Source organism: Procambarus clarkii, chromosome 38 (genome assembly GCF_040958095.1).
Source record: "Procambarus clarkii isolate CNS0578487 chromosome 38, FALCON_Pclarkii_2.0, whole genome shotgun sequence".
Classification (NCBI taxonomy): Eukaryota; Metazoa; Arthropoda; class Malacostraca; order Decapoda; family Cambaridae; genus Procambarus; species Procambarus clarkii.
This window is the reverse complement of record NC_091187.1, coordinates 7560610-7587268: the sequence shown is the minus strand read 5'-3', so window position 1 is coordinate 7587268 and position 26659 is coordinate 7560610. Positions and strand designations below refer to the sequence as shown.

General features: G+C 47.0%; 2 protein-coding genes across 2 annotated transcripts in view; one reads left to right on the top strand and one right to left on the bottom strand.

Annotated features, from left to right (window-relative positions):
• LOC138372220 (tripartite motif containing 13-like) overlaps nt 1–26659 on the top strand; it is a 100599-nt gene that overhangs the window by 44970 nt on the left and 28970 nt on the right. The window contains exon 2 of the mRNA XM_069337527.1: nt 21234–21304. Within this exon, the coding sequence (XP_069193628.1) occupies nt 21299–21304 (6 nt within the window). The 5' untranslated portion in view covers nt 21234–21298. The remainder of the gene's footprint in view (nt 1–21233; nt 21305–26659) is intronic.
• Nucleotides 11283–12127, bottom strand: LOC138372158 (tigger transposable element-derived protein 7-like). Its single transcript, XM_069337468.1, has 2 exons — nt 11989–12127; nt 11283–11815 (listed from the first exon to the last, which is right to left on the bottom strand). The coding sequence occupies exons 1-2, from the start codon at nt 12125–12127 to the stop codon at nt 11283–11285; spliced, it is 672 nt and encodes a 223-aa protein (XP_069193569.1).

Below are 26659 nucleotides of genomic sequence, written 5' to 3'. Positions count from 1 at the left end.
ATGAATTTATATCCTGAGAATTATTGAATTCAGAATCCCAGTTAATATTGTGAAGTGCATTAGAGAGATTGCCTAAAGCTGATTCACTGTGTAACCTGAATGTAAGTTTTTTGCTTTTTGGTGGTGTTATGTCCATGTTCGCTATGAGAAAAGTAGGTCAGTTGTTCTGTCGTAGATTATACCAGATACAAGGGGAGCTGTTATGTTAGTCCATATGTGATCCAAGGTAGTGGCTGTTGTTTGAGTGACTCCGGTATTTTTAGTGATTGTGGGGATTAGCATGCAGGAGTTCATGCTAATAAGGAAATAGTCAGCGTGAAAGCAATTTTGTTGACCCAGGTCAATATTGAAGTCTCCTCCCAGAATGATGTGGTTTTTTTGAGATTGTTGTTTATAATGAGATTCCTTAGGTTATCTGAGAATGAAGCTATGTTAATATAAGTTGAAATCTATAGATGGTTTCAATAGTCAAGGAGGATTTAAGGGATTTAATTGTAAACTGAGCAAAAGTATATTTACAGTAGTCATCTATCACTAGTGACACTGTTACAGATAAATGTATCTCGGTAATATAAAGCTGTGCCGCCACCTTTTTTATTAGGCCTACAGTTGTGAATGGCTTTATAACCAGCTAAGTTGTAGAGTTGGGTATAGTCTTTATTTAGCCAAGTTTCTGTTAAAATAATGAACGATAAGTTAGTACCTAGTGCTGTGAGTAATGCATTTATATCGTCAAAATGTTTACCAAGTGATCTAACATTTTGGTTGTAAACTGATAAGCAGGTGCTATTTTGGAGTTTGTTTTTTGCCTGGTGTGCTGTGTAATACTTGCAATAATGATGATCAATGTGCTGGTTGGTGTAGATATGAGACAAGATTTAGGTCAGGATCAATATCAGTGTGCATGGAAATGCAGAGGGATCATGATACAATAAGACAAGCAATTACAGAAACAGATAAATGCTAAATCTGCTGTAAAAACAAAATAGTTATAGAAAAACACAAGAATATTAGCAAATACACATAAAATAGTAACAAATTAGAAGTACAGTACAACCTCGATTCAACGTACTATATGGGACCACCCCCAGTTCGTTGGAGCGTTGGATTCGTTGCAAGAGGTGACCTTCAAGAGGCGGTTGCGTCAGTGTCTTTTTTTTTCTTGTACACAATAAAAATGCATTGTATCATATTACTTACTGTACCTATATTTTACTACTCTACTAAAAATACTGTAATTCATGTATTTACCTTATTGTTGGAGTTATGTCCATCTTGAAGTTTTGTGAAGTTGTGAATGCTCTACAGTAAATAGGGACTGCAGTGCATTAAGCCGTTAGCACTGTATTATTAAAAGTGGTTTTGCTGTATGTTGAGTACTACAATACAGTTCTTGAAAACTATTGTACATTAGAATTATTGCAACTTTAATTTTAACACTATGTACACACTTGAATTTAACACTTATTCTAATTGTTCACTTCACACACGATGTTTTTAGATGTTTGCATCAGCTTTGCTGGTGCTCGCTGCTGCTGTGTTGGCTTCAGCTGCTTTTGTGCTGGTGCTGGGTACAGCTGTGCTGGTGCTGGGTACGGCTGTGCTGGTGCTGGGTACAGCTGTGCTGGTGCTGGGTACGGCTGTACTGGTGCTGGGTACGGCTGTGCTGGTGCTGGGTACAGCTGTGCTGGTGCTGGGTACGGCTGTGCTGGTGCTGGGTACGGCTGTGCTGGTGCTGGGTACAGCTGTGCTGGTGCTGGGTACGGCTGTGCTGGTGCTGGGTACAGCTGTGCTGGTGCTAGGTACGGCTGTACTGGTGCTGGGTACGGCTGTGCTGGTGCTGGGTACGGCTGTGCTGGTGCTGGGTACGGCTGTGCTGGTGCTGGGTACGGCTGTGCTGGTGCTGGGTACGGCTGTGCTGGTGCTGGGTACTGCTGTGCTGGTGCTGGGTACGGCTGTGCTGGTGCTGGGTACGGCTGTGCTGGTGCTGGGTACGGCTGTGCTGGTGCTGGGTACGGCTGTGCTGGTGCTGGGTACGGCTGTTCTGGTGCTGGATACGGCTGTGCTGGTGCTGGGTACGGCTGTGCTGGTGCTGGGTACGGCTGTGCTGGTGCTGGGTACGGCTGTGCTGGTGCTGGGTACGGCTGTGCTGGTGCCAGTAACATTTTGTATAATCTCATCATCTGTTAAATGACCATTGATTAAATGATTTATTAATTTTATTATTTCGGAGCCGTAGTCACTGAACTGTGGCGACGAATTGAAACGAGAAACGCATGGTGTGTGTGTACAGGGATTAGACCCGTCCACTCGCTCACGCTGGAGTTGTTCCAATAACAAATAATTTCTCAAATAGCAGATGTCTATCATATTACAGTATATTTTCGGTTTTATTTAGTTTAGTTTAATTAGGATAATAAAAAGCTATTAAAGCATTGGTTTTAGAAATGATTTATTAGTCTGAAACTTTCAAAGTCATGGGTCACTGAACTATAACGACACAGACGAAGGAAAACCAAGTGAGGTTTACAGAACAGTATTCCCTTATCTGTCCACCCTCACTCACCTTGTTTTATCACAGAAAATGTCTATAAGGAGATTTTACGACATGTAGCTAGCTAATCACGCTTCAGCCTTTAAATTTATTTACAAAGATACATCTGCCACAAATCAGTGGGAGGTTGGGAGGGAGGTAGGCAGGCAGAGCTTGTGAGGGAGAGGCAGGGAGGGAGGCAAGCACGGAGGGAGACAGGCACGGAGGGAGGCAGGCAGAGCTTGGGAGGAAGGCAGGGAAGGAGAGGATGGAGATGGATTAATGGTAGGATGGAGGGAGGGATGGAAGGATGGATGATTTGAGGGTGTGTGTGTGTGTATGGGCTGTAGGGGTGGGGGGGGGAGGTGTGTCGGTGGTGGTGAAGGGACCGACTCGCTGATAACCCTAACTCTGACTCAGTTAACTTTTTTTTTTTAACTTGATTTGTTTCTTCAATTCTGGATGGATGGAGGGAGAAAGGGGATGGAGGGAGGGGATGGATGGATGGATGGATGGATGGAGGGAGGGGATGGATGGATGGAGGGGGGATGGATGGATGGATGGAGGGAGGGGATGGATGGATGGATGGATGGATGGATGGAGGGAGGGAGGGAGGGGATGGATGGAGGGGATGGATGGATGGAGGGAGGGGATGGATTGATGGAGGGGGGATGGATGGATGGATGGATGGAGGGGATGGATGGATGGATGGAGGGGATGGATGGATGGATGGAGGGAGGGAGGGAGGGGATGGATGGAGGGGATGGATGGATGGATGGATGGATGGAGGGAGGGGATGGATGGATGGATGGAGGGAGGGGGGATGGATGGATGGATGGATGGATGGATGGAGGGAGGGAGGGGATGGATGGATGGATGGATGGATGGATGCATGGATGGATGGAGGGAGGGGATGGATGGATGGATGGAGGGAGGGGATGGATGGATGGATGGATGGAGGGAGGGGATGGATGGATGGATGGAAGGAGGGGATGGATGGATGGATGGAGGGGATGGATGGATGGAGGGAGGGGATGGATGGATGGATGGAGGGAGGGGATGGATGGATGGATGGAGGGAGGGAGGGGATGGATGGATGGAAGGAGGGGATGGATGGATGGATGGAGGGAGGGGATGGATGGATGGATGGAGGGGATGGATGGAGGGAGGGGATGGATGGATGGATGGAGGGGATGGATGGATGGAGGGAGGGGATGGATGGATGGATGGAAGGAGGGGATGGATGGATGGAGGGAGGGAGGGGATGGATGGACGGATGGAGGGAGGGAGGGGATGGATGGATGGAGGGAGGGGATGGATGGATGGATGGAGGGAGGGGATGGATGGAGGGAGGGGATGGATGGATGGATGGAGGGGATGGATGGATGGATGGAGGGGATGGATGGATGGATGGAGGGAGGGGATGGATGGAGGGAGGGGATGGATGGATGGATGGATGGATGGAGGGAGGGGATGGATGGATGGATGGATGGATGGATGGAGGGAGGGAGGGAGGGGATGGATGGAGGGGATGGATGGATGGATGGATGGTGGGAGGGAGGGGATGGATGGATGGATGGAGGGAGTGGATGGATGGATGGATGGAGGGGGGGATGGATGGATGGAGGGGATGGATGGATGGATGGATGGATGGAGGGGATGGATGGATGGATGGAGGGAGGGGATGGATGGATGGATGGATGGATGGATGGAGGGAGGGGATGGATGGATGGATGGAGGGAGGGAGGGGATGGATGGATAGATGGTGGGAGGGAGGGGATGGATGGATGGATGGAGGGAGGGGATGGATGGATGGATGGATGGATGGAGGGGATGGATGGATGGATGGAGGGGATGGATGGAGGGAGGGGATGGATGGATGGATGGAGGGAGGGGATGGATGGATGGATGGATGGATGGATGGAGGGAGGGGATGGATGGATGGATGGATGGATGGAGGGAGGGGATGGATGGATGGATGGATGGAGGGAGGGGATGGATGGATGGAGGGGATGGATGGATGGATGGATGGAGGGAGGGGGATGGATGGATGGATGGATGGAGGGTGGGGATGGATGATGGATGGGTGGAGGGAGGGGATGGATGGATGGATGGAGGGAGGGGATGGATGGATGGATGGAGGGGATGGATGGAGATGGATGGAGAGAGAGAGAGAGAGAGAGAGAGAGAGAGAGAGAGAGAGAGAGAGAGAGAGAGAGAGAGAGAGAGAGAGAGAGAGGGGGGGGGGGAGAGAGGGGGAGAGAGAGAGAGAGAGAGAGGGGGAGAGAGAGAGAGAGGGGGGGGAGAGAGAGAGAGAGGGGGAGAGAGAGAGAGAGAGAGAGAGAGGGGGGGAGAGAGAGAGAGAGAGGGAGAAAGGGGGAGAGAGGGAGGGAGGGAGGGAGGGGGAGGGAGGGAGGGAGGGAGGGATGAAACAAGCATGGTGTGTGTACAGGGATTAGACCCGTCCACTCACGCTAGAGTTGTTCCAATAACATACAGTAATTTCTCAAGGAGCAGATGTCTATCATGTTACAGCATATTTTTGGTTTTATTTAGTTTAGTTTAATTAGGATAATAAAAAGCTATTAAAACACTGGTTTTAGAAATTATTTATTAATATGAAACTTTCAAAAGTCATGGGTCACTGAACTATGACGACACACAGACGAAAGTGAGTGAAACCTCACTGTAAAGTGAGGTTTACAGTATAGTATTCTCTTATCTGTCCACCCTCACTCATCTTGTTTCATCACAGAAAATGTCTATAAGGAGATTTTACCACATGTAGCTAGGTAATCACGCTTCATCCTTTAAATTAATGTACAAAGATACGTGTGCCCCAAATCAGCGAACGAAAATCATGGAAACTCAGTTGTTCACTTGTGTGGATCACTGGCTGGTGTTTGTGTGAGCCATTTTGGCTGGTGTTTGTGTGGACCATTTTGGCTGGTGTTTGGTTCATATGGTTCACTTGTGTGATCCAACTTCTTATGAAGGAATTATTAATTGTAATCTGTGATAGAATGAGAAAGTTTTCCACCACTCTGTGAACTCTGTCCCAAAATCGTAAGCTTGTGGACCACTTGTGGTCCACATGTGTGGTCCATTTGTGTGGTCCACTTGTGTGATCCAACTTGTCATATGAGAGAATTATTAATTGTAATCTGTTATAGAATGTGAAAGTTTTCCACCAGTCTGTGAACTCTGTCTGGACATCGTAAGCAAATCCGAACATCCCTCGCTTCGGCGAACCATTGTTCGTCGAACCAAGTGAGTAAATTCGGCCTGAAAAGTGTGCGAACTAGCCGGAGATTCGTTGAATCGGGGTACGTTGAATCGAGGTTGTACTGAAAAATAAAGATCCAATAGATAGCCAGGAAGGACACACAAGTTAGATAAAAGAAGAAAAACAAAAAATCAGTGAAGACTGACAATATAAATGTAAAATAAAAAATAATAATCATAAAGTAAAATAATCTTAAAGATAATTAGCTTAGTAATGGTTAGTTAAAATCCTAAAAATAGTATGAACCTATAAAACAAAGTGAGTCTGGTCTGTAATGACTGTCATTACAGACTGTAACTGTAACTGTAATGACTGTAGTGAGTCAAAGTAATCTTGTCACTAATCATGAAAACAGCTTAAAGAAACAAGGAAAATAGAGCTTGAAATCTGTAAAAAAATCAGCCCCAAAAATTTAAAAGTCCCAAGTTGTGAGAGTTGTGACTGATTTATTTATCAGTTTATTTCAGTCTTCACATAGTTAGGGACAGGGTATGCATTCTCCAGGATGTAAAGGTTACAACAAATTTGAACATAAAACAAAGGAGGAAAAAACTTAAAAACCTAAAACCTACAAAAAAAAAACCTTAAAAACCTAAAACCTAAAAAAAAAAATAAAAAAAAAATAAAAAAAATATTTGTTACACATTGTTGAACGTAGCTGATAATAACTTTGGGCAATGTATTTATATGATATATAACAAAATAGAGCATAATAACATACTTACTCATTATTATTTGTGTTATTATGTATTACTCATTAATGCTATAGAGGCACTAGCTGCATATCCACTTTGTGGACACTTCTTACTTTATGAAAGGGCACTTTCCGGAAATGTTCTGAAATGACTGAAGCCACACAACTCGCCCTCAAAGAGTTCTGGAAAGACCCTTTTAACATTTGTAGTGCTTTAAAACTCGTTGACAAAGCCTGGCAAGAAGTGACTCAAGAACCCTGATCTCTGGGTGGAGAAAATTGTGGCCTGAATGTGTAACAGAACTAGACTTTGAGGGGTTTGAGCCTGTAAATGATGTGCCTATTGTTGAGGAAATTGTTACTCTGGGCCGGCAAATGGACTTGGAATTGGATGGTGATGATGTGGAGGAGTTGGTGGAAGAACACAACGAAGAACTGGCCACCGAAGAACTCCAAGCCCTTCAAAAGGAACAGCAAGAAGACAGCTGAGGATGTTTCTCCAGTGGAGGAGGATGAGGCAGCAGTGAATGTCCTTTCCGCAACCATTAAGAAGTGGTGTCAGATGTGGGAAGAAATGCAAACTTTTATTGAAACAACTCACCCAGAGAAAGCTATAGTAGGCCGTTGCATTAATCTTTTCAATGATAATGTGATGCCTCACTACAGACACATCTTGCGAAGAAGGGAAAAACAATTATCAATGGACCACTTTGTTGTGAGAAAATCGAGCAGTGAGCCACAACCAGGACCTAGTGGTATGCAGGCAAAACATGCCAGACAATGCACTCCAGAGATGTCCTCACAGCCTGATGTTATAATGGAAGGGAACTCCCTTTCCAAACAGTAACACCTCCCCTCCTCCCCCCTCCTCACCATCTTCCATACGCCAACAGCAGTCATCAGCAAGGGTAAGTAATAACTTGAACATACTTTTGTAGTGTAGATTTTGATAAATTAGGTATAAAATTTAGTTTGAAGTGAGGTTTTTGGGTAGTCAGGAACGGATTAATTCATTTCCCATTTTATTATGGGGAAATTAGGTTCGGTTTACGAGTTTTCGGGTTATGAGCAGTCTCCAGGAACGGATTAAACTCTTACACTGACTACTCCTGTATGTGACATATATATTATATTCTACGATCAGTCAAACAGTGTTTTTGCTGTTATTACACTATATACACACATTGTATGTACCCATCTACATATGTGTTCATCATGACGAACCACTAAATTGGTATGGTGAGCCCAAAAACAAGATTGAGCTGCCACACCCAGCCAGCGCTCCCTCACTCCTCCAACATCTTACTCGGCAACATTCCTCCTTCCACCATACTGTTATTGTTTTTATTACACTATTTACACACGTTATGTATAAATATCTACCTGTTTTATTCACCATAACTATACAACTACAGTATCCACTCAATTTAACGGCCTCTTTTATACCAATTTGCCAGTAATAACGACTGGTTTGGGAGATTGGTATTTAGAGCCTCATATAACGGTCTGGGGATCGATATTACCGAAGGTCGGTATTGGGTTTGTTTTGGCATTAGGGAGTCTTCACATGGCAAGCAGGCTGCCTACCTCTATCATCCCCTCCCTCACCCCTCACTGAACGTCTCCCCCACTCCCTCACTCCTGCTCTCCCCCACAGCCTCACTTCCTGCCTCATCCCCCCCCCCCTCCCAAGACCGTTCTGGGAAATGGCTCAGTAGACTGCCAGCCAGCCACAAACAGCCTGGAGAATCTCCATCTAATACAATAAAGCATTCATGAAACAAGTATTATATAACTTTTAATTATCCTAATAATATTACTAAACAAAATCTGCAACCAAAAATATAAATGATGATGTATATCCAGAATTTGTTTAAGAAACATCTGGTTAACTGGGTCAAGTGTTTGGCTTAGCAGTGAGCCGGTCTCTTCCCCACCACCGACACACCTCCCCCACCCGCCCCCCCTACACCCATACCCTCACTCTCTCTCTCTCTCTCTCTGCTCAACTCAACACCCATCTCTCCCTCCCTCCCTCCTTCCATCTCTCCCTCCCTCCTTCCATCTCTCCCTCCCTCCTTCCATCTCTCCCACCATCTCTCCATCCCTCCCTCCCTCCATCTCTCTCTCCCTCCTTCCATTCCTCCCTTCCTCCTTCCATCCCTCCCTCCCTCCTTCCTTATATCCCTCCCTCTCTTCATCCCTCCCTCCATCCTTCCATCCCTCCATCAATCCATCCATCCATCCCTCCATCTATCTCCATTCTCTCCCTCCCTGCCTCTGCCTGCCTGCCTCTCCCTCCCTGCCTACCTCCCAGCCTCTTCCTGCCTGCCTACATTTCAGCCTCTCCATCCCCGCCTGCCTGCCCATCCACCCACCAGTCAGCCATCACTGACACAATGAGTGCATTTGGAGCCAACATGGTGCACGGATGTTTCTTGATTGTGCAGATATGTCCAACAAAGTCACGGAATGAACACTCTAGCCTCTTGACAAATCAAAACAATGTGCCGTGAATTTGTGATATCACAGGGTAGAAGATACTAGAGTGGTGGACCAAGTGGCAGTCTGTACAAAATATATCTTATCTGAATGTTACTTGAAAAAAACAACAACACTTTACTTCGGAAATACCGGAGCTCCAGAAATAACGACCAGGGTACAGCCCCATATAGGCCGTTAAATCCAGTGGATACTGTAAGCTGGTATTATATCCAAACAGCACAGTAGCCACCAAATACTGCATGACAAGTCACACAGCATACGATGACGCTACGAGTACGACGCCACCTCCCTCACCGAAAAGGCTCCTCCCAACATACTGCTGTTGCTGTTATTACACTATATACATATGTTATATATAAGTATCTACATTTATGTTCACCGTAGTGAACCACTAAGCTGGTGTGGTGAGCAAAACAAGAGTGGCTGCCACACACACACACAGTGACGCTACCTCGATTCCCTCCCTCCCTCGCTCACCAAAATTCCTCCTCCCACAATACAACTCACAGCGCTAATATCACCACAATCCTGCTATTATCACAATCCTGGTCACTAAATCCTGTAAATGAATAATCGATTGCAAGTTTATTTTGTAAAGGAACATAAGAAGTCGTTTGAAAATTCATAGATGGACGAAGTAATGCTATGGTGCTGTGGCTAGTGCTGTGAACATCTTTAACAGCATTGATTCACTGACATTTGAACATTGTTCACAGTCATTATCACACTCAGGCTCTTCTGTAATACTATTATGGCTAAATAATACCAGTTACATATATATTTTGACATTATTCGGGGATGCTGTGGTCACAAGCTGAACAGCAGTGCTGTGAGCTCATGCTGCGTGCGCCAGCCTTGGTTGCTCACTCCAAGCTGAGGCTCTCACACCTGGGAATGTTGCCCACGATTTTTTTTTTAAATGGTGTCTGTTTAGACGCCATTTTAGGCATCTAAAGATGCCAGATGAGTGGATAGAACTCCCCGAAAACAAACAAGCAAACGATCATGATGTCACACGTCACTGCGCCGCTGTCTGTGCAGTTCCCCCCTCCCCGGGAGGGGGAAGGGGGAGCCCCAGACCCCTCTCGCCGGCTTTCCACCCATCAATTCTAAGGCTGATGCTAGAGGCTGAGGTCGTGTGCTCTGGCTCTGATGGTTGTTTCAGCACTGTACCTTGTGTGTGGTGACTGTCTTCTGGGTGGTGCGTGAGCCGGGAGTGATTCTCCAGTACTCAGGCTGCATGCGCCTAGGGTTTCCTTCTCTAGGTGCCCTATAAGTACTGCCCTTGGGACTTGGGGCCACCTTCCACAAGTTCCTTGGGTTTCTGCCCCTGCTAGGCCGTTTACTGCTTGTTTTTCAGCCACCCTTTGTGTGCTAGGGTGTTCTGTCTCCCTTGTTTGCCTTTGGGTAGGGGGGCAGTTTGCACTGGTAGGGGCGCAGCGTACTGTGCAGCTTATTTTCACCAATCATAGCGGCCGGCTCTGTTCTGCCTGGGTACGTTGTCCTCTTGCGGAGTTTTCTTTTTCTTTTTGTTTGTCTGCCTGGTGCGTGGATCTGCCTTGGTTCTTGCCCCCTGTGTACTTCCTTCTTCCGGTAGTTTCCCCTGCTAGGTCCCCGTGAGTGTACACGTCCCGGGGGTTCAGTTCTTAGAAGGTTGTTTGGTATTTGTTGGTGCCGGTTAGCAGTATCCTGCCTGGTATTACCTGGGTGTGAGTCCCTGTTGGTAAATGCTCAGGACCCTGGGAATCCCCATGGGGGTGTGAGGGTTCGGTGGATGTAAGCCGAGTCCCCCCTTGCTTTGTGCGAGTTCGAGGGTTGCTCTGTCCCCTTGTCTCAGGGTGACTCTCACTGTTTTGCCTCTGTCTGCTGCCTGTGGTGGCACCTTCGGCCCGGAGCCCCTGCGAGTTTTGTTGCTTGTTTCTCGCTCAATTACCCAGTCTTATGCTGACTATGCGGGTGCAGGCAGCACTGGCGTTGCAAATTTTGGTGATGCAACGCGCTACGTCCCCGGGAGCTCCGGGGCTGCCCCGTTTTTTGGTTGGTGTGATGGGACTTGGGGGTGTGGGATGCTTCGGTTGTGTTCCTTCTGCGCCCCTTGTGTTTTCCCTGTTATGGTCCCTATGGCCAGGTTCTGGCTCGTGGTCCCCGGTAGGCCCACAGAACTCTACACACATGACTGATGCCAAAGTCTGACATTAGCATATCAATCTAGTAAGCTCCAGAGAGCCTCTGGGTCTCACCCAGAAAATGGCATTTCATTACATTCAACGCTGGTTTTTTACTTCTTTATAAAAGTGATATTGGAACCAATCCTCAAAAATAATCTGTGTGAACCAGGCATTTTTTGTGTTGTAGTAGATTACAGGTAGTATGATCATGCAGTTTTTCAATGCTCTGGGGTTGGCAGATTTCCCAACAATTGCATACGTTGTTTGGTGACTGCCATCTGTGTTAGAGCACAATAATGCTGAAATTCTTTCCTTCTTTATCTTGCAACCAGGAATACCCTCAAGCCTGAAGGTCAAAGTGTTTCTTTGAAGGCATTTCCAGTTAAAGCCCATTTCAACTACATTGTACACTTGAAACCAGCTTAGATTATTAGATATCATCTGCTGAGAAAGTTTATGCTTATATGCATTAGCAATTCCAACATCTGCACTTAATGCCTCACCACAAATTTTCTTGTTAATGATGCCATACCTCTCTTTAAATCGACATACCCAGTCAATGCTAGCCTTGAAATTGTCTATGTTTAACTTTACAGCAAGTCTTTCAGCTGCATTTCTAATAGAATCAACTGAAACAGCAATTCATTTCGCACAATGTTGTGTAAATCATTTAAATACATACGAGTTCAAATTCGTATACTCAACAGGCTTCAATGTTTTCCTGTTGCCTATTGCATGAGTTTGAGCAAAGAATTTCTTAATATTATCCTCTGCTTTTTTATATCACAAATTGTAGTTTTACCAATGTTGAATTCTTGGGCGAGTCGAGTGACAGAGTATCCACGCTCTACTTTCTCTGTCAAGTCAACTGTCTGATTAATTGACAAATGTTTTCTCTTTTGTTTTATACCTTCAATACCATGAATGCTGCTCTGAGACATCTTGACAGATTAAATGAGTTCAAACAGTAAAAATTGTTCAAATTTATCACAAAAATCCTTCGCGCGCGAGCCCGATGTTTTTACCCCAGGAAGAGGAGAAGCACATGGTGCCAGCCATCTCATCCAGGCCCAACGCATTAACATGACCTGTGCTTATTTTATAGCATACTGAAAATTTAATGTACATATTGACTGTTACAAATTGTTTTATTTAAAATATTATTATTGTTATAATTAGAGAAATATTGTTAGTTTTGAAGTTTTATGCATTTTATACAGTACAGTTCTGTATTAACCCTTAAGCTGTGCATGGCATACATATACGACAGGACCTGAGGGCAAAGTTGAATTTCTCAAATTTGCTCTAATGCTTTCCAATTTTTTGTGCATACTAGCAAATCCTGCAACTTTGTCTAAATGATCACAAACGTAACTTATAAGTAAAAAAATAAAAAATAATTATAAAATTGAATATTGAAAACTTCAATTATTGAGATCAGCTGCAAAAATATATACTATCACCAATTGTTCATTTGGTGTTATTATGCTCTCAAAATAGTATATGATCTTCATTTTCATAGATTTAGAATATATGTTTTCAGTTTAGTTTACTGTAAAAAATATCATCAATGTGGCATTTGAATTATGTGCCAAATTTAGAAAAAAAATTGATAACTACAAATGTTCAGGGTTTGTGAAAAATCCCTTCTAATAGGATTGTAGAACAGACAACTGTGCACATTATTTGTAAAAATGGTGAGAATCGGTCAGAAACTGAATTTTTTGAAGCTGACTCAAAGTTTTAGAGATAACTGAAGTTAAAGTTATCGACAATGAATAAGGTAGTTCTATTTCATTAATTTACTTATATGTTTTAATAGACGTTGTTTGGCATTCGTACTCGAATATGTGAAAGTTGTAGGTCAATATGTGTTGGAATGATGTCAAGAAAAAATACCTCCCCTCCAAAAAAACTAAATACTGTATAGGGAAAATTATAATGATTTAGGGGATAAAAATGTATATAGTGGCACCTCGATTAACGAGTTTAATCCTTTCTGGCACTGAGCTCGTTATGTGGAAAACTCGTTTTAAGAAACAAATTTCCCCATATAAAATAAAGGAAATAAATTTAATCCGTTCCACTCACAAAAATATCCATACTTGTATGACATTTTATAATGTAAATATAATACTGCACATGTATTTATGAATGTTTTGTTGTACTATTTTCATGTTTACTTTATGAAGAGTCGTTGCTGGCTTGAATGAGATGATGGGGAGGTGGGAAGGAGGTGAGGGGTTATGGTGTGGAAGGAGAATCCACCTCTGAATCAGGGGGGCTCTCTCGGGAATTTCTCCCCACTGGGACTGGTTTGTGGTTCACTATCACTGGCTCTTCTTTTCTTTACTTTTCCAAAGAACGTATCTATTGACAATTGCTTTTGTCTTTGTTTTAGGATGTTCCTAAAACGAGTCAGCAAATTGTTATTAAACATGTTCACACACAAGGTTGTCACTGCTTTATCAGGGCAGCTTTTCCAAGAATGCGGTCACCTTTTCAAACATTCCCAACACTTCCCTGATCTAACTGGAAGAGGCAGCATCCTCCCTTACCTCCTCATCTCCTTACTAATGGTGCAAATTGTTGATGAGGACCTGCCATACTTCCTTGTGAGATCAGTCACACAGACACCACGCTCATGCTTTGCTATTATTTTCTTCTTCAAATCCACAGTAATTGTGTCTTTCTTCCTCTTGACAACACTATCTTTAGCAAGCAGCTTCTTTGGCGACACCTTGCGTTAGAAATTGTAGTCACAAAACCACAAAATACCGAAAGAAAAGCGCAAATAAATGCAGAGGGATGCTTGTCGTGCGCGATACAACAACAACACTGGTGTCGGAGGCGTCCGAGAATTTGCAAGAACCCGCGAGACGCTAGGAAGCACCATGTGGTTTTGCTTGTTAATTGAGGTGAAGCTCGTCAATAGAGACAAATTTGCTGTGAGTGGCTCGCTCATTACTCGAAATGATCGTAGATACAGCCACTCGTTAATCGAGGTGCTACTGTACTTTATAAAAGTGATAAAGCCCTGATCATCATAACCGCCTAAAGAGACAAAGAAAATAGAATTTGAAATCTGTGAAAAACTCAATAAAAAAAAATTCAAAGTCCCAAGTTCTGCCAGTTGTGACTGATTTATTGGGTGACCAATTTCATTCTATCTTGACATAGTTAGGGATGGGTATGCACTCTCCAGGATGTAGAGGTTACATCAAAATGAGATAATAAACAAAGGAGATAAAAAATATATATATTTCTGGGGGGAGCCCCGTCGGCTCCCCGGAGCTTTACCGGCTGATATGCTAATGTCAGACTTTGGCATCAGTCATGTGTATGGAGTTCTAGGGCCTACCGGGGACCACGAGCCAGAACCTGGCCCCCTCAGAGAGGCAAGGGGAGCAATGGCCTATAGAAACCCCCGTGTGGTTGGAAGCATTCTATGTCTGCCATCGACCGGGTCAAGCACCCAGAAAGGTAAGCATTCCAAAACAAACCCCTATTCTGGTGAAAATTGCTACCTAAGCCGAACTAGTGAATAGAACTCTTCAACAGAAAACACGGAAACTAGTATGACGTCATACGTCACCGCGCCGCTGTCTGCGCAGCTCCCCCCTCCCCGGGAGGGGGAAGGGGGAGCCCCAGACCTCCCACGCCGGCTATCCACCCATCAGTTCTTCGGCTGATGCTATAGGCAATGGTTATGTGCTCCGGCTCCAGTGGTTGTTTCAGCACTGTACCTAGAGTGTGGTGTCTGTTTTCTAGGTGGTGCGTGAGCCGGATGTGATTCTTCAGTACTCGGGCTGCATGCGCCTAGGGTTCCCTTCCCTAGGTGCCCTGTAAGTACTGCCCTTGGGGCTTGGGGCCACCTTCCACAAGTTCCTTGGGTCCTGCCCCTGCTTGGCCGTTTACCGCTTGGTTTTCGGCCGCTCTTTGTGTGCTCGGGTGTTCTGTCTCCCTTGTTCGCCTTAGAGTAAGGGGCAGTGTTTGCACTGGTGGGGCGCGGGGTACTGTGCAGCTTGTCTTTACCAATCATAGCGGCCGGCTCTGTTCCGCTTGGGTACGCTGTCCTCTTGCGGGGTTTTCTTTTTCTTTTGTTTATATACCTGGTGGGGGGGTCTGCCTTCGTTCTTGCCCCTGGTGTCCCTTGTGTTCTGAGTATTTCTGGTGGTACCCCCTGCTAGGTCCCCGTGAGTGTACACGTCCCGGGGGTTCAGCTCTTAGAAAGTTGTTTGGTAGCTTGGGTGCCGGTTAGCAGTACCCTGCCTGGGATTACCTGAGCGCGAGTCCTCTTAAAGTAAACGCTCGGGACCCTGGGAAACCCCTGGGGGCGCGCGGGTCCGATGGATGTGACCCCAGAGCCCCCCCCTCGCTTCCAGCGAGTTTGAGGGTTGCTCTCACCTTTTGTCTCTGGGTGACTCTCTGTTTTGCCTCCGTCTGCTGCCTGTGGGGTCGGTGACACCTTCGACCCGGTGTCCTGCGAATTTGGTTGCTCGTTGTGGCTCGGTTACCCAGTTGTGCTAACAAAGCGGGTGCGGGCAGCAGGGGCGTTGCACTTGAGCCTTGGTGGTGGCAACGTTCTCGTGGTTTCCTCCCCGGGAGCCCCGGGGCTGCCCCGTTGTATTTCGTTTTGGGACTTGGGGGTGTTGGTTGCTTCGGTTCCATCCACGCCCCCTTGTCTTTCCCCTGGTTCACCCTTCCTGCCTGTATCCGGTTCCTTACCGTCTGTAGGTTCAGGGCGGGGTGTTTGGTGGTGTTGAGACTCGGGCAGTCTCGGGGAATTCCCCTTCCGGGGTAGTGACGGGGGCATTTGGGCCTGTTCCTCCAGCCGTGTTGTATGAGTCTGCCAGTGGGCTCCCTTCCTTAGTGTTTTCACGGCTGCCCCGGTTTTCTGGTACGGCCGGGGCTTTGGGGGAACGGCTCGGCCCCGGGGCCTGTCGTGTAGGTTCCCGGGGCTGGGGAGGGGCTGACTTGGGGGGGCCTTGGCCCCGTTAGACCCCGTGGGGGGTTTTATCCCCCTCTCGGCGGGGCTTGTGGTTACGCGGAGTGGGGTCTTTCCTCCCCACTCGCCGTACGTGCTGTTGGACGTCGGCCCCTCCCCGGGCTCGGTTCCTTGGCCTTTGAGTCGGTTGGTTCCGTCCTGTGGGTGGATGTTTCCTCCCCCGCTTTTTGAGACGGTGTTTTTGTCATGTTTCCCCGTTCGATGGGGTTCTGCGTGACTTTTGATCTCGGGTGCGCCTGCGCCTTCGTGTGCCTTCGGGACTAGTGTTGGCTTCTGTGTTCTCGAGGGTACGGGAAGGTTTTTCGCTACTTCCCGCATTATTGGAACGTCTGTCGGCTCCTAGTACTTGTCGCCCTGTTGGGCTACTTGTCGCCCTGTTGGGCTACTTGTCGCCCTGTTGGGCTGCTTGTCGCCCTGTTGGGCTACTTGTCGCCCTGTTGGGCTACTTGTCGCCCGGTTGGGCTACTTGTCGCCCGGTTGGGCTACTTGTCGGCCGTTTGGGCTACTTGTCGCCCGTTTGGGCTACTTGTCGCCCATTTGGGTTCCCTTTTTTTTTTGGGCTCTTTGCTTCTTTGGCCGGTTTTATTGTTCCTGCTTCCTCTTTTGGCTCTTTTTCCTCGTGCAATAGTCCTGGCTGGCGCCTTCCCGCAGGGAGGGTGTGCGGTTCGGCCAGCGTGTTATGCGCATGCGCCGTGGAGTTTGTTTTGGTCTGGGCGATGGTTCAGTGCTGGGGTTTTGCGCCCTTTTTTGCTACAGTGCTTCGCCTCTCGTTCTTCTCCCTGGCTGCGGTATGTGCCCCTTTGCGCCAGGGGTGTCCTGGTTCCCAGTTGTGGGGAGGACACCGCGGTTTTCTGTGTCATGGGTGTGGACCGCCTCCTTCGCCTCTCCCTGTTCTCCTGCGGGTCCGGCTCTGGCGTCTTCACCTAGCGGTGCTCCCGAGTTCTTCTGGGCACGGTTGAGTCGTGTCAAGTTCGAGCCACCATTCGCCAGGTGAGTTTCTGCGGTCTGGCGTCTTTTGGCCGGGCGCTGGATGCGGCGGTGTTCATATACCTGTCTTTATTTAGGTATAATTTTGTACGACTGAGACCGTTCGCACACCAGTGACTGTCCCTTTATCACCCCTTCCTGTCCCCCTCATGTGCATGTCCAACCCATGCTGGAGTCCTTCAGGGGACCCTCCTTTTTTACTGTTGTGAGGTGTGGGGGTTGTAGGGTTGGTTCTGTACTCACCTGGTGAGGCTCCTGGCTGTGCTTGCAGGATTTGAGCTCTGGCTCTTGGGTCCCGCCTATCTGGTAGAACTTGCGGGATAGTACCAGTGGAGTGCAGTGGTGCTATTGGCACTTTTGGGGAACACTGTATTACCATCAGTGGTCTGTGCTTGTTACACGACCTACTTGCGAGCATAAGCCTTCTTGCTGGTTCGTCCGTGGACTTCCAGGGCGCACTGGCCTGTTTTCGTATGGCAGTTCCGGCCCGTCCTGGTTGTGGGGGTATGTGGGCCGGTGGACTGCTCCTAGCAGCTGCCTGGTGGGCCATCCTCTGGCCGGTCTGGCCTGACCTTGGGCCGGGCTTGAGGTGTAGAAGAGCTCCCAGTACCTCATCCAGCAGGTATCGAGCGGGGTTTCTCCGCCGTCGGTCGCCTGGTGCAGGTTTCTGGGCCTGCAGGGTTTTGTCGTGTCTCCGTTGGCCCTGTCTGGGGTCTGCCTGCTCCGTTCTCTGCCTTTGCAGAGGGGAGTTGCTATTTACATGTTGCATGTTGCAGTGGTGCCTGTTGCTGCTGCTGCTGCACGTGAGCATTGGTACCGTGTTTCACGGTGGCGTGTCCTTGTTCCTGTGTCCGGTTGTGGAGTGGCGCTTTGCTGCCGTTTTGTGCCTGGGGATAGCGTGGGGTTTTTGTCCCTGCCTGATTGTCCACCCCTGGTTGTTCTCCTGTTTTTTTTTTTTTTTTTTGTGCTTCTGCTCTTTCTTCCTGCCTCTTCTGCAGCAGGAATGTTCTGCGTGTGTTCTTAGGCGTTGGTCAGCCTGTGTCCTGTGATGTGCTTCTTTGTCTCGGTCTGTTGCAGTTGTTCGTGCCCCTTGGTTCGGGTCCTGTTCTGGCGGCGACCCTTCCGCCTTCTTTGGTTTTCCTAGCTTGCCCTGCCGGTTGTTGTTGTTTTACTTTTTTTGGGGGGGTTCTTGCGATGTCTCGCGTCGGACCCGTCGTTTCTGAACTCCTGGCGGGCTTGCATGCTTCGGAGTTTTTCTGTTCGGCAGACGTTCCATCTCCTTGTGCCGCCTGGGTTTCGGTGGTCGCGCCCGAGATCTTCTCGCGGCTCCGCCTTTTTCCTGGGCTCGGGGGGGCCTTGTCGGGGCTGCTTATGTTCTGCCTCGTGGTCTCGCCTCCGGTTGGTGGTCGGGTGGCTTCGTGGTAGGTGTCCCACCTGCGTGCTTTCTTGGCGGCAGTATGGGGTATTTTGGCGGTCCTTCCTTTTCCTGTCCCTTCTTCGGTGGGTCCTTCTTGTTGGCTTGGTTTACTCTCGGCTTGGTTTTCTAGTGGGGGTTGGGGGCCGTCGTCTTGCCACATACTGTCGCCTCTTTTCGTGCGGCGCAGGCGGAGCCGCTTCAGCTTGCTTTCGGTCTTGGTGTTGCTTCTGCACCGTTAGTCAGCTGTCTTGTGCGTCATTTCACCTCCGGCCTGTTCGTGCGCCGCTTGCACCATCCTGGTCTCTGGTCAGCGTGCTCTGTCTTCTCCTCGGTTGGTAGTGCCCCTTCGGTTCCGGTGTTTTTTTTCGTCGGCTCTTTCCTTTGGGCCTTTGCCTCTGGGGGTCGGTTCGCTGTGTTTTCTTGCTCCTTCGGTTTTAGCGTTTTGGTTGTTTGATGGCAGCAGTCTCCATCTTTTCTGGCGCGGGGTGGGGCTGCTGCATTCTGGAGGGGTCCAGGGTTTGTTGGTGCTTCGTTGGTCGGGCCGGGGGTGTGTCGTTTTTGTGTTCAGTGGCGGCCCTCTGCTGTTGTTTGCGTGCCACGGCGTTTGGGTCCGGAGCGCGTTTTGCGTTGATCCGGTTCTGTTCTTCCCGGTTCGCGGGTGATGGTGTCCCGGGTGGTCAGCCGTGTTCTTGCGGCTAAGCTGCCTGTGTTCTTCCCTCATGCCTGTGGCGTTCGTGGCTTCGCTGCTCTCGCTGCCGTCTGGGCGACGTGGCCTTGCAGTCTTTCGGGCATGGATTTTTGGTGTTCGTGCAGGGGCCTTGCTGCTCGTGGTTCTCGTGTTGTTCCCGGGATTTTCGGGGCTGTGGCGCCTTGGGTTGGCGTTTGCTGCCGGTTGTCTCGCCTCCTTGGGGGGTGCGTGGTGTCCGCCTCCCGGTTTTGTCCCTTTGACCTTCCTCTGTGGGTAGTTAGCTCCGGGGAGCCGACGGGGCTCCCCCCAGAAAACCAGCGTTGAATGTAATGAAACGCCATTTTCTGGGTGAGACCCGGAGGCTCCCCGGCAACCCTCCCTCCCTCCGGTCGGCGTTTTTCGCGTGTTTTGACATCCAGCCTCAGAACTGATGGGTGGATAGCCGGCGTGGGAGGTCTGGGGCTCCCCCTTCCCCCTCCCGGGGAGGGGGGAGCTGCGCAGACAGCGGCGCGGTGACGTATGACGTCATACTAGTTTCCGTGTTTTCTGTTGAAGAGTTCTATTCACTAGTTCGGCTTAGGTAGCAATTTTCACCAGAATAGGGGTTTGTTTTGGAATGCTTACCTTTCTGGGTGCTTGACCCGGTCGATGGCAGACATAGAATGCTTCCAACCACACGGGGGTTTCTATAGGCCATTGCTCCCCTTGCCTCTCTGAGGGGGCCAGGTTCTGGCTCGTGGTCCCCGGTAGGCCCTAGAACTCCATACACATGACTGATGCCAAAGTCTGACATTAGCATATCAGCCGGTAAAGCTCCGGGGGAGCCTCCGGGTCTCACCCAGAAAATGGCGTTTCATTACATTCAACGCTGGTTTTTTTGGATATTGGTGACAGTAACAGATATTAACATTAGGCAATACATTTTTATGATATATAACAAAATAGAGCATGATAACATACTCATTATTATTGGTATTATGATGCATTACTCAGCAATGCTATACAGACACCAGCTGCATATCCACTTTGTGGATACTTCTTGCTACTATTCTTCTTCTTTGTACATTGTACACGTGCTTGCATCTCTTTATTACTGCATTATCCCTCAGTTCCAGTTAATAGGAGCTGTTCTCCTTATCAACAAAATGTTCTCCTTTTTAAAAAAAATTGTCTAAAATACATTTTTGAAAATATTGGTATGAAACTTGCATGAAGCTTATGCAAATAAGTTGGAGATTTGTCTAACATTTAATATTAATTTTCACATAATTCAAATATTTTTTGCCCAGCCCCAGCTTTTACAGCCCAGGCTATAGCAGCATTTACAGGTTAATGCACGTGGTTTGTATTACGTAGGCTGTTAGAGAGGCGGGGAGGCAACCGAGAACCCGCCCATACCCCCTTCCCCTTTCCTGCCCCACCCCTCCTTACTCCTGCCCACCCTCCTTACTCCTGCCCCACCCTCCTTACTCCTGTCCACCCTCCTTACTCCTGCCCACCCTCCTTACTCCTACCCACCCTCCTTACTCCTGCCCACCCTCCTTACTCCTGCCCACCCTCCTTACTCCTGCCCACCCTCCTTACTCCTGCCCACCCTCCTTACTCCTACCCACCCTCCTTACTCCTGCCCACCCTCCTTACTCATGGCAAGCCTCCTTACTCCTGCCCACCCTCCTTACTCCTGCCCACCCTCCTTACTCCTGCCCACCATCCTTACTCCTACCCACCCTCCTTACTCCTGATTATCCTCCTTACTTCTGCCCCTCCTCCTTACTCCTGCCCACCTTCCTTACTCCTGCCCACCCTCCTTACACCTGCCCACCCTCCTTACTTTTGCTCAAAGCACAACACCTAAAAAAAATATTAAATTTTTCTAAAAATTTACTATGTTTTGGTGGGAAAAATTTAGTCATAGAAACCTTAAATTTGTTTTATTTTGCCTAATAGGTAATACTGCTTCCAGTCTCTGCTCGGCTACCAAGGACGATAGCAAACACAACTTCTGCCCATTAATGATGGTAAGGACAATTTTATTCTTACTGTACTACCAGTGTGTGTGTGTGTGTGTATCATGATATTGTCATTAACTAGTGATGGTAAGTATATTTATTATGTTGTCATTAACTAGTGATGCTGAGTGTATTAACCCTTTAAGTGCACAACACATCATATGATGGGTTGAGTGACTTGCAGTAACTTGCGTTCCACATCATATGATGCATTGGAGTACAACGCAAGATTTGAAAGGCCCGCGGGGTAGTGGGGGCTCCCATACGCTGCTTAGGGGCTATAGTAAACAGACGCCATTTTGTAAAAAAAATCCAGCTGACGCTACCATCGCGTGGGAGGCATCAGTTACCCAGCAGCCACCATGTCGAGCGCACGGCCGAACGCTTCCCGGGCACGCACCACGTAATCACTCACCCAAGAGCAAATAACCAGTGAATTATTTTCTGATGGTGAGGAAAGTGATTTTGATGACTGACATTGATAAAGACTAAACACACAATTGACCGATGATAGTAGCACGGACAGTGAAAATGAGATACAGCCTCCTCCCATGGCGAGGCCTATATACTCACCCATACCACTTAGCCCAGTGTCTACTCCAATTCACCCTCGACCACACAGTTCATGTGCTTATTTAGAGTCTGAGGATATTTTCGGTGACGAGTCAGAGGAAGGTGACTCTTCTTCTGGTTTTAGTGAAGTGGAATCAGAACATAGTGTTACTGGGCCTGGTGCCAGTACCAGTGGTGTTACTGGGCGAGAATTTGTCGCGTCAGCAGCGTCTCGCCCAGCCAAGCACCACCGCATGGAACAACATGAGGCACCAAGAGTAGTGTAGTGATGGTGATGTTCTCAGGTAGTGTACTCACCTAGTTGTGCTTGCGGGGGTTGGGCTCTGGCTCTTTGGTCCCGCCTCTCAACTGTCAATCAACAGGTGCACAGGTTCCTGAGCCTATTGGGCTCTATCATATCTACACTTGAAACTGTGTATGGAGTCAACCTCCACCACATCACTTCCTAATGCATTCCATTTGTCAACCACTCTGACACTAAAAATGTTCTTTCTAATATATCTGTGGCTCATTTGGGCACTCAGTGTCCACCTGTGTCCTTTAGTGTGTGTTTTCCTTGTGTTAAATAGCCTGTCTTTATCAACCCTGTCGATTCCCTTGAGAATCTTGAATGTGGTGACCATGTCCCCCCTAACTCTTCTGTCTTCCAACGAAGTGAGGTTTAATTCCCGTAGTCTCTCCTTGTAGCTCATACCTCTCAGCTCGGGTACTAGTCTGGTGGCAAACCTTTAAACCTTTTCCATTTTAGTCTTATGCTTGACTAGATATGGACTCCATGCTGGAGCCGCATACTCCAGGATTGGTCTGACATAAGTGGTATATAATGTTCTGAAAGATTCCTTACACAAGTTTCTAAAGGCCGTTCTTATGTTAGCCAACCTGGCATATGCTGCTGATGTTATCCTCTTGATATGAGCTTCAGGGGACAGGTCTGGTGTGATATCAACCCCCAGGTCTTTCTCTCTGACTCTTGAAGTATTTCATCTCCCAAATGGTACCTTGTATCTGGTCTCCTGCTTCCTACCCCTATCTTCATTACATTACATTTGCTTGGGTTAAACTCTAACAGAAATTTGTTTGACCATTCCTGCAGCTTGTTCAGGTCTTCTTGAAGCCTCAAGCTGTCCTCCTCTGTCTTAATCCTTCTCATAATTTTGGCGTCGTCAGCAAACATTGAGAGGAATGAGTCTATACCCTCTGGGAGATCATTTACGTATATCAGAAACAGGATAGGTCCAAGTACAGAGCCCTGTGGGACTCCACTGGTGACTTCACGCCAGTCTGAGGTCTCACCCCTCACTGTAACTCTCTGCTTCCTATTGTTTAGGTACTCCCTTATCCACTGGAGCGCCCTACCAGTTACTCCTGCCTGTTTCTCCAGCTTATGCATCAACCTTTTATGGGGTACTGTGTAGTGTGGTGATGTTCACGTGCTTCCACCTTATGGGCACGTAGCGGCCGTACTGTGCGTAGACGGGCTTCAGCTCCTGGTCCACTGTGTACATCACTTCCTCGCCGTCGTGCCCCTGTTGCGTCTTGCAGGACACCAGGTGTACTAGTGTGGAGTGAGGGTGCTGGTTTTATTCCTCGAATTCCTGCCTTTGACAATAAAGATGGGATTACCGAGTTTTTCCCTGATAATGGAGAGGATATGAGTGAATTTTACACTCATATCCTATTTTATTTTACAGCATTCTATGATGAGCCGCTCATGGAATATATTGTACACCAAACGAACCTTCATGCAGCTCATCTCATTAGAAGAGAGATAACAGAATTTTCACGATTGCAACATTGGAAAACCACCAATGTAGGTGAAATGTATGTGTTTTTAGCAATATGTATGTTGATGAAGCACTGTGTCAAACACGCTATCACAGATTACTGGAGCAAAGATCTGACTATTTCAACACCTTTCTTAGGGAAATATATATCCCGAGATAGGTTTCAGATACTCCTCAGGTGTCTGCATTTTGCAAGTAATGAGGACCGGACAGAGGATGATAGACTTTGGCGAGTGATGCACTATATGAATGAAGTGATTGATAAGTTCAGAGATTTTTACGTACCAGCACAGAAGCTGGTGATTGACGAATCCTTTGTGCTTTTCAAAGGATATGTTTCATTCAAGCAGTATATTCCCTCCAAACGAAACAGATTTGGATTGAAATTCTTTGTACTGTGTGACTGTGAAACGGGATACGTGTTACACATGATTCTGTATTCAGCTAGCGATGTAGACATTCCCGGTAACGACGAACATGGTTTCTCCGGTAGTGTGAAGTCACTGATGGCACCATGGATGAACAAGGGCCACATCTTATACACAGATAATTACTATACACGTCCATTGCTAACTAAGTTTTTGGTTGAAAATAGAACTGTATTGGTTGGCACAGTAAAGGCACGAAGGAGGGAAATGCCAGTGTTTGATGGTAGACTTGCAGTTGGTGAGTGCCAGTTACGGAAATGTGATCAAATACTCTCAGTTCGGTGGAAAGACAAGAGAGAAGTGAACATGCTGACAGCCGTTCATGATGGTACAATGGTGAACAGTGGCAAGGTGAACTGTGTAACGAAAGAACCAATATATAAGCCAGATTGTGTTCTTGACTATAATATCAACATGCGTTTGATTGATAAGGCTGACATGATGATTGGCACTATCAAGTGTGTGCGGAAAACATTGAAATGGACGAAAAAAGTGTTTTTCCATCATGTTGACATGAGCATGTTGACCTGCTATAATATGTATCTGGTGAAAACTGGACGTAAACCTAGTTTCCGTGCGTTTACTTTTACACTTGCAACACAGTTATTAGCAAAGTTTGGTAAAGATGTCCCTGGCATGCAAAGACCAATCATGAACCCAGTGTTGCAGCATGCTGCAACACCCAGGCTCGCTCACATGGAGGCCTTTCAGCAACACAGACTAAAACATTTGTCACCAGCTGGAAAGCGTGCAATAGGCCAACGTGAATGCCCAGTATGTAAAACAACAACAAGGAGAGTACAGAAACGTAAAGTGGTGCAAACATGGTGTGAAGCGTGTGCAGTTCCATTGTGTGCTGTCGACTGCTTCAACGACTACCACTCTCTCCAAGAATTCTAAATGTGCAATAATAGTGCAAAAACCTGTACATAGTGCGTGCTTGTGTGTACATATAATAATGAACATTGTGATTACATAATATAATGGCGTAATGGAAAACATTTGTGTGCACATGTGTATACTCGATGTATGTAACATTTATTGACAATGACTGTGATGTAACATTATGTGCAACACAATTAGTGACTAATATTGCTAATAAAATAGGCCTAAACACTGTAAATAATGCCGCGAAAATAAATTCGTGGCAACTCTGGCTGCTTGAAGACCGCGCGCGACGCCTCTGGGACACACCGTGTATGAGCGATCTTGCAGGGTGTGACGTCATTGCCCATCTTGTCGGCTCAATTACATCATCGGTAAGTTCAATTGAATTTTTTTTTCTCGTGGTCAGGGAACACGACTTAACAGGTTAGGAAGAAAAAATAATATTTTTTTTTTTTTTGGTATGCGCCTGTGGGTGACAAATGCTAAATAGCCCGGAGCCACACAAGGGTTAATCTTGGTGTTTTCATTACCCAGTGATGGTGAGTGTATTCATCATATTGGCATTACCCAGTGATGTTGATTGTATTAGTCATGGTATTATTAACCAGTTTTGTTGAGTGTATTAACCCTCTGAAATGCATTAGCGCCTAATTTCGCTCGATCAAGGGGTGCGCATAACACCTTAACCACTGCACTGTGCCAAACGACAAATGCTTTTCGCCAATAACTGTTCCCACCGACAAAAGTTTTTTTATTCGTACACGGTCAAAACACGCTCGCGGTAGGTTGGATACAAAATGAACTCTTGGGACCTCCAGTGAGAGGCAGCTTTCTTTGAAAAAAATTTCCAGAATGTCCTAGGGCTGCTGGCTGGGTTAGTATTGAGTGAGTAACCATGGGGTGGTGCACACGCCTCTGGCTCCCAAACACCTGTCCGACGCAGTGTTGAAAGATCACTCTCTGTCGGTGAAATTCAGACCTTATAGCTTGAAGAACATAAGGGTCATGATATTGATGAAGCTAGGCGCAATAAGGACCTAACACAAAGGTTGGATGCAAGTGATACCGCACCTATTAGGACGACACAGCGAGCGTATCCAGTTGTAGCTGTGAACGCCACCCATGCCCACCTATGCCATCTCCAATTTATATAGGTGATACATAGATGAATCATTTTCTGGGTTCAGTGATGATGCATCTGATACAAGTAGCATAGATGAACAGTGTTAGCGGTTTCCATGGTGGTGTTTTCCATAGATATTTTCAAGATTAGCTGAATCTCTTCCTGAATGGCTGAATCTCTTCCTGAATGGCTGAATCTCTTCCAGATTGACTGACACTTGCCATAAATGACTGAATCTTCCAGTCAGGGACCTTACAAAGCAGTATTTTCAAGACTACCTTACACATTACAAGCTTGGCTACATACCACTTACAAGTACTAAAACCAAGGGGTGTACATGAGTGTGTTATTTGCAAGCACACAGAACAAAGAAACAGCGAAAATCTATCTGTACCTGGTGCAATGAGAGCAAAGTCGCACTTTGTACCATGGACTACTTCATTGATTATTACTCACTTCCGAAGTACTGTGTAATACAGTGTGTTACTGTGTAGTGTGTGAAACTATACATATTGTAATCTTAGTGAATTTTTAGCAAGTAATATTGCAACAATAAACATTGTGGATA

Excerpts from the sequence above, each read along its gene's own strand:
- LOC138372158 (XM_069337468.1), bottom strand. The coding sequence starts at position 12,127 with ATGTCTCAGAGCAGCATTCATGGTATTGAAGGTATAAAACAAAAGAGA. Across the intron at positions 11,816-11,988 it reads CGCCCAAGAATTCAACATTG|TTGATTCTATTAGAAATGCA; the intron begins GTAAAACTACAA and ends TTGCTGTTTCAG.